The 7530-nt window shown below is 36.9% G+C and overlaps 1 protein-coding gene across 3 annotated transcripts; it reads left to right on the forward strand.

Moving 5' to 3' along the window:
* The first annotated feature begins 231 nt into the window (after positions 1-231).
* On the forward strand, positions 232-7161 carry LOC114258208 (kinesin-like protein NACK1). Of its 3 annotated transcripts, none has more exons than XM_028198114.2 (15): positions 232-940; positions 2006-2385; positions 2521-2610; positions 2715-2815; positions 3028-3144; positions 3240-3321; positions 3432-3499; positions 3595-3654; positions 3739-3863; positions 4446-4644; positions 4773-4883; positions 4974-5066; positions 5156-6118; positions 6217-6548; positions 6651-7161. In XM_028198114.2, exons 2-15 carry the CDS (start codon positions 2148-2150, stop codon positions 6976-6978), a joined length of 2907 nt encoding a protein of 968 aa, XP_028053915.2. In that variant the 5' UTR covers positions 232-940; positions 2006-2147; the 3' UTR covers positions 6979-7161. The 3 variants fall into 3 exon arrangements, with proteins under 3 accessions (XP_028053915.2, XP_028053917.2, XP_028053916.2); XM_028198116.2 differs by having other exon boundaries at positions 5159-6118; XM_028198115.2 differs by having other exon boundaries at positions 507-927.
* Positions 7162-7530: the final 369 nt, after the last annotated feature.

Consider the following 7530-nt stretch of genomic DNA (forward strand, 5'->3'; position numbering starts at 1 on the left):
TTAGGAGATCACTCTAGGGACTTAACTCTAGAGGATCCTTACGCCACTTCCTTGACTTTCATTTCTACTAGACATTAGGGCTTGAAAATTATATTTTAAGACACAAGGAGGCTAAATTATATATATGTAAAACTAAAGGGGCATATGAGCAATTTATATTTCCCTTTTTGTCTTTTTGTCAGATATAAAATACTAATTTAATAGAAGTGATTGAAACTCCCTCAATCACCAAACCTTTCCATCCCATACACACGTGGGGTTGATGATTGATTGAAAATAAATAAATAAATAAATAAAAATAATTTGGCCAATCACATGCCAAGGGTCGTGGGCGTCACATTTGGAGGGGAGTCCGAATCATTTTTGCTAGTTTAATAAACCGTGATTGGGAATCCCAGTTGCCCTCCACCCCCACACCACGTGGGGGTTGGTTATTGAAAGGAAAAAAAAAAAAATTACAGGCCAATCAGATCCCACTATGTTCTGAGGTCACCCTAGTGGCGTCTGAAACAATTCCGAAGGGAAACCGTTAAAGAGATCCGGCGATTTATTGACGAAACGTACAATATAACCAATGCGTATTCGAGAAAACGACGATACAAAAACAATAATTATCCGAGAAAATGAACTAGCCGTTGTGGGACTCAAAAATTCAAAGATCGAATCGATCGATCACACTCACTCGCTCAAAGAGGCACAAAAGCCTTATAGCTCTCTCTCTTCTCTCTCTTCCATTTCCTTTTTGTTTCACTCTCATCATCAAAACCCTAGACCCCAAAGTCTCTCTCTACACGCTCCTCTTTCTCTCTCTTCAACTCTTCTGAACTGTGATCTCTGTTAGCAAGACTCCTTTTTGATTCGTCTGGTTTGATTGGGTTCGATCCAAGTGTGCATCGATCGGCTCTGGATGCTCTGATTGAAGTTTCTGTGAGTATTACAGGTAAATTGATTTCAGTTTTCAAGTTTCCATATAGTTTTCAGGTTAATTTTGATGCTGAATATTCGTGAATGGTCAAATGTGCTCTTTTTCTCTGAGTTTCCTTTCATAGTTTTGTTCGAGAAGTGTGTTGAAAATGTAAACTTTCTTAACGGTGCTATATGTAGAGAAAGAAAGAAAACGGAAATGGAGACTTTTACAAGTGAATTTAGAGAGAGAGGGAGAGAGAGAGAGAGAGAGAGAGAGATTTGTAGAAATCTGGAATAGGGCAGTCAATTGGTGAAGGAAATATGCTTCGATTGGTTGTTAAGATTGATTTGAAGGATTTGTTTGGATAAATATAAGCTTTTTTCTTGGGTACGTTGCTTTTGATTAATCCTCTATGCTTTTCCTTACCCATCAGACATCATTTGATTGCTGAAAAATCTGGAATATGAAAACAAAATCCAGTTTTGAATTTGATTTTAATTACTAAGAATTTTATGAATATTTGAATAACCCAGTTTTGATGCCTTCTCACTTCTAGGGTTTCAGCCTTCTCACATCTAGGGTTTCAGTATTATGAACTATTTAAGAATTTTTAAAGTTAAAAATAAGATATAAAAAATAGAGAATAGAAAAAGGGAAGGTTGTAAAAGGCTCTAATGCTTTTTTTATAGACAATTGTTGTTGTTGTTTGTTTGTTTTTTTGTTTTTTTTTTTTAGATTTGATAGACAATTGTTGTTGAATGTTGAAAATTTAATTATTTCAGTTTATGTATTCATTCTACAACTAGTTGTGATTTTTTCTTACTGGGAATTTGAATCTACTTTGATTTAAAACTTGACAGTGTTTTCTCAGTAAATAGTTGAAGCACTTGAATTTGTTAAATTATTTCTTTAAATTGTTTATGTGAGGCAGCAACTTTTCTTTTTTGTTTTCTTTTTTCTTTTTTCTTTTTTCTTTTTTTTTTGTGGTTTTGGGTTTTTAATAATGAATTTATTATTTTTTATATAATGATTTTTAATAAGGAATTTATTCTTTTTTATTTACTGATTTTTGATTGATTCCAACTAATATACTTCCAGATCAGGCAGCCATTGATACTTCAATTATCGTTATTCCTCCAGCAGTTTCGGTACTTTAGGCTCTCCTAAGAGAGGCTTTGGCCGTGCTGTTACAGTCTTCCAGTTTCAACTGTCAGGAGAACTTCAAATCTATAAACTTAATATGACAGTTAAAAATCCCAGTACACCGGCTTCAAAAATAGAGAGGACACCAGTATCCACTCCAGGTGGCTCCAAAGTTAGTGAAGAAAAGATTGTTGTAACAGTACGGTTAAGGCCTTTGAACAAACGAGAACAGTTGGCAAAAGACCAAGTAGCATGGGAGTGCATTGATGATCATTCGATTGTGCATAAACCACCATCCCTTGAGCGTGCTACTCAACCAGCCTCGTTTACATTTGGTACCCACGTGACACTTATCTCTTCTTCATGATTACTTTTTGCTAAATGATTTTGTTATATATATGTTTTAGATTTTATCAACATTAAAGAGCATAAAATTATTTTCTTCTTGTTTTTTTTTTTTTAAATTTCAGATAGAGTCTTTGGTCCATCTTCTTTAACTGAAACAGTATATGAGGAGGGAGTAAAGAATGTTGCTTTGTCTGCTTTAATGGGCATCAATGGTAATGTGTTATTTTGCAGTTATTTATTTCTTTTTTCTCTTTGATCCTACTTTGAAGAAACATATGCACACTTGTTATACAATTTGTTATTTCTTGTGTTGCAGCGACCATATTTGCATATGGGCAAACAAGCAGCGGGAAGACTTACACAATGAGAGGAATTACAGAGAAAGCTGTAAATGATATCTATTACCACATAATGAATGTAAGCTACATCACACGATTAATATTACGTAATTTGATTGGTTATCATGTTTGGGTGTACATAAATGCTCTCATGCCCAAGTGATGATGAAAAAGCCAATTCTGTTTGTGCAAATTTGTGATTGACCTGCCTAGTTAGGGAACTCAATATGAACAGTAATTTTTGATTTGTTACATTCAATCTGATTGTATGCTGTTTTGGCATCATTGCAGACACCGGAGAGAGATTTTAGAATAAAAATTTCTGGGCTAGAAATCTATAATGAGAATGTCAGGGATCTATTGAATTCAGAATCTGGTCGCAATCTCAAGCTTTTAGATGATCCAGAGGTAAAACCTGTAGATAGTGATCAACAATTATAAGAAGCATATGTTTTTGCCTTTTCCCCTTCATAATATTTGTTTACTGTAATCCCTCGATGCAGAAAGGAACTGTGGTTGAAAAGTTGGTAGAAGAAACAGCAAATGGCAATCAGCATTTAAGACATTTGATCAGTATTTGTGAAGGTAAACATTTGAAGCTTTTTGCAACAGTTGGCATAGCTTCCTTTGTGTTCGTGTGTGTGTGTCTTTAGAATATCATTTCCTTAACCTATTAATTAATCAACATTTTGCAGCCCAAAGGCAAGTCGGTGAAACTGCCCTAAATGATACTAGCTCACGGTCACACCAAATAATAAGACTGGTAAGCTTAATAGCTTTTAATGTATGTTCGCACTTGTGGATAATAATGTAGTTAGATACGACCAACTTATTGCAATTTTTTGGGTGACTATGCAGACAATAGAAAGTACTCTTCGTGAAAATTCAGATTGCGTGAGATCTTATGTGGCAAGCCTGGTAAAACAAACTTTTGTCTTCATATAATTGTATGAAATAGTCCGGAGAGCAGTAACTTCTAACTGTTACATTGTTGTTCTGCAGAACTTGGTTGATCTAGCTGGCAGTGAAAGAGCCTCACAGACGAATGCTGATGGTGCTAGGCTTAGGGAAGGCTGCCATATTAACCTTAGTTTGATGACTCTCACTACAGTCATTAGGAAGCTCAGGTCAGAGTTTATTAAGAATATGTTTCTGAATATTTAGACAGTATAGAGAAATCAAATGCTACTTCTATTCACCCAAAGACCTTGAGGGTTGTGGGTTTAAATCTGAAGGCAGCCATTTTAAACGTAATGGTTAAAAAGGTTAGATTTGTACCCAGTCCACCCGTGCCTAACCCCATTAATATAGAAACTAAACTGGGTGTACATTTTTTAAATTTATTTTCTTTAAATTGGGATTCATCCAAAATGGCTGATTCTTTGTGATTCAATGATAGGGGGTGGAGTTGGAACATGTAGATCGTCATAGACCTCATTGACATATATGGAACTGGTGTTTTAGTTTATTTGTTTGTTTATTCCGTAGTAATATCTATGTATAGAATTGGCCATAGACCTCATTGTCATATTTGTATTCAATCACCTGAAGAATCCAGTCTTATTATCCCTTGTGTAGAACTGGTTTCATAGACCAAACTCAACTCAACCCAACCCAACAAGCCTTAGTCTCAGTGACTTAGGCTTCACAAGTTCTTAATTGCACAAAATTGATGTTTTTGTTGATTTGTGAATTGTTGATGATTGCAGTGTTGGGAAAAGAAGTGGTCATATACCCTACCGAGATTCAAAGCTCACACGTATATTGCAGCACTCCCTTGGTGGGAATGCTCGCACTGCCATCATATGTACCTTGAGCCCTGCATTTAGCCATATTGAACAATCACGGAACACTCTCTACTTTGCTACCCGAGCAAAGGAAGTGACGAATAATGCCCAAGTAAACATGGTCTGTATTATGATTTCTCACCACTGTACATACATTCCATTTTCTTCTTTTGACAAAGGAAACTGTTTTCTCTGTATTTGCACATAAACACTCATTCTGTTTCAATCTTGTTCAAAAACTTTGATTAGGTTGTCTCAGAAAAGCAGTTGGTAAAACATTTGCAGAAGGAAGTAGCCAGACTGGCTGCGGAGTTACGCACTCCAGATCCATCAAATGAAAAAGATCAGAAAATTCAACAGGTACTCTATCATTTAACGTTTGGTGTGATTCCCAATTTGTCTAGAAGGATTCAATTTAATACTTATTTTCTCCATACCAATATTTTTTAGATGGAGATGGAAATTGAAGAGCTAAGGCGCCAGAGAGATATTGCACAATCCCAAGTAGATGAATTACGTCGCAAACTTGAAGATGAACAACCGGTCTCTTTCTCCCCCTATCCCTCCCCCTTTCTCTTTCTCACACACCTGAATTTACATGGGGCTTTATCTTTTGATGTTTGATACTACAGGAGGATTTAAATCCAGTTCAATCACCCAGTCCAGTAGTGAAGAAGTGTCTCTCTTTTTCCGGGGCATTATCACCAAAACTTGAGAGCAAGGAGCTAGACGGTGGCAATAAACCAAGAAATACAATGGGTAGGCAGAGCATGAGGCAGTCATCACTTGCTCCTTTCACACTCATGCATGAAATTCGGAAACTTGAACATCTTCAGGAGCAGCTTGGTGAAGAAGCAAATCGAGCTTTGGAAGTACTCCAGAAGGAGGTGGCTTGTCATAGACAAGGTAACCAAGATGCTGCAGAGACTATTGCTAAGCTCCAAGCAGAAATAAGGGAAATGTGTGCTATCCGACCGGCCCCAAAAGAAATTGAAGTGGGAAATGTGGTTTCTGTAAACAAGAGTGTTAGTGCCAATCTTAAGGAAGAAATAACTAGACTTCACTCACAAGGAAGCACCATTGCAGATCTTGAAGAGCAGCTTGAAAATGTTCAGAAGTCCATAGACAAATTGGTAATGTCTCTTCCCAACAATAATGATCAACAACAGGCTATCAATGAGGCCGCTCTGAGAGCCAAGAATCAATCAAAAAAGAAGAAATTACTTCCTTTAACTTCAAGCAATAGTGCCAACCGGCATAACTTTATACGATCTCCATGCTCACCTCTATCATCTTCTCGTCAAGTGTTAGAGTCTGAGATTGAAAATAGAGCTCCTGAAAATGATAATCCTGTGACTTGTGAAACTCCACCCATATCCGAGAAAGATACTCCTACAAAGAGTGAAGAATGTGGAGATGCATCATCTAAGGAAGGTACTCCATATCGGCGTTCTAGTTCAGTCAATATGAGGAAAATGCAGAAGATGTTCCAGAATGCAGCAGAAGAAAACGTAAGAAGCATTCGCGCATATGTGACGGAACTTAAAGAACGTGTAGCAAAGTTGCAATATCAAAAGCAGCTACTTGTTTGCCAGGTAATTTAGGGGCCTTTTGCCTTATTATGTCAAAAATCTCTACCTATTTTAGTCGTACACACAAAAATTTGTTTCATTTGCTTATGTTATGCCTCCAGGTGCTTGAGCTGGAAGCAAATGAAGCAGCTGGGTACAACTACAACATAGAGAATGATGACAGCATAGCTGAGATACAAGATGCTTCACCAGCCTCATGGCATGTGACTTTTAGGGAGCAGAGACAACAGATCATTGAATTATGGGACATGTGTCATGTTTCAATCATTCACAGGACAGAGTTCTATTTATTATTCAAAGGGGACCCGGCTGATCAGATATACATGGAAGTCGAACTCAGGCGTTTGACTTGGTTGCAGCAACACTTGGCAGAACTTGGGAATGCAAGCCCAGCTCATGTTGGAGATGAGCCTACAATCTCTTTATCATCAAGGTTTGTTTCCTTTTGGTGAGGCTAGTTACCAAAATTCTTAACTGTCTTTCATTTTAAATGACTAAACTAGCTAACATTTGCACAACTTGTTATACATTGCAGTATTAGAGCATTGAAGCGTGAAAGGGAGTTCCTTGCAAGGAGGTTAATGACACGTTTGACATTTGAGGAGAGAGAAGCATTATACATAAAATGGGAAATCCCACTAGATGGGAAGCAGAGAAAGATGCAATTTTTAAACAAGCTTTGGACAGATCCCCATGATCCCAAGAATATACAGGAGAGTGCGGAGATAGTAGCAAAACTTGTTGGATTCTGTGAAGGTGGAAATATGTCAAAGGAGATGTTTGAGCTTAATTTTGTGCTTCCATCTGATAAGAGGCCGTGGCTTATGGGCTGGAACCAAATTTCAAACCTTCTTCATTTGTGAGAAGCTGTAATTAGCTTGTACGTACTACATCACGTTCTTATTTAGTTTGGTGTGGCTGGTCGACCCCAAGATGAGATTTGGGGTATTTATTATTGTAATTCTCATTTTGCATGATGAGAATTGGAGTATTTGCATTCTCATTTTTTGCAATAAAAGAATCCGATTCATTTTTTCTTGTCCAAACTGTTTCTGCCTAGTGGTGTGTGTAATGTGCAACCAAGACATGCCTTTAAGCATCCATAAGTCCAAATTTCAATTAGAATAAAGTTCATTGTTGACTGGTAGTAACATGTATTGTGTGACTTCTTGGAACATATAGTAGTGAAAGAGAAGTCATAGTGGTAATTCTAGTGAGATGATCTAGGTCCGAGTTAGAGGTTTAAAAGATGATGTGCTGGAATCACTATGCAAAAGTTATGATGACCTGAATTCATGCTTTTCAAATATACAATTAGATATAACAAGAAATAACTAGACTTTTGCTGACCTGAAATTTTGAGTAGAGTTGCATATGCCATGTAGGTTGATAACATATCAAACTTCTTCTTCTTC

Source organism: Camellia sinensis, chromosome 15, assembly GCF_055761805.1.
Source record: "Camellia sinensis isolate YWXY chromosome 15, ASM5576180v1, whole genome shotgun sequence".
NCBI lineage: Eukaryota > Viridiplantae > Streptophyta > Magnoliopsida > Ericales > Theaceae > Camellia > Camellia sinensis.

Excerpts from the sequence above, each read along its gene's own strand:
- LOC114258208 (XM_028198114.2), top strand. The coding sequence starts at position 2,148 with ATGACAGTTAAAAATCCCAGTACACCGGCTTCAAAAATAGAGAGGACA. Across the intron at positions 3,145-3,239 it reads AGCTTTTAGATGATCCAGAG|AAAGGAACTGTGGTTGAAAA; the intron begins GTAAAACCTGTA and ends CCCTCGATGCAG. Across the intron at positions 4,884-4,973 it reads AAGATCAGAAAATTCAACAG|ATGGAGATGGAAATTGAAGA; the intron begins GTACTCTATCAT and ends AATATTTTTTAG.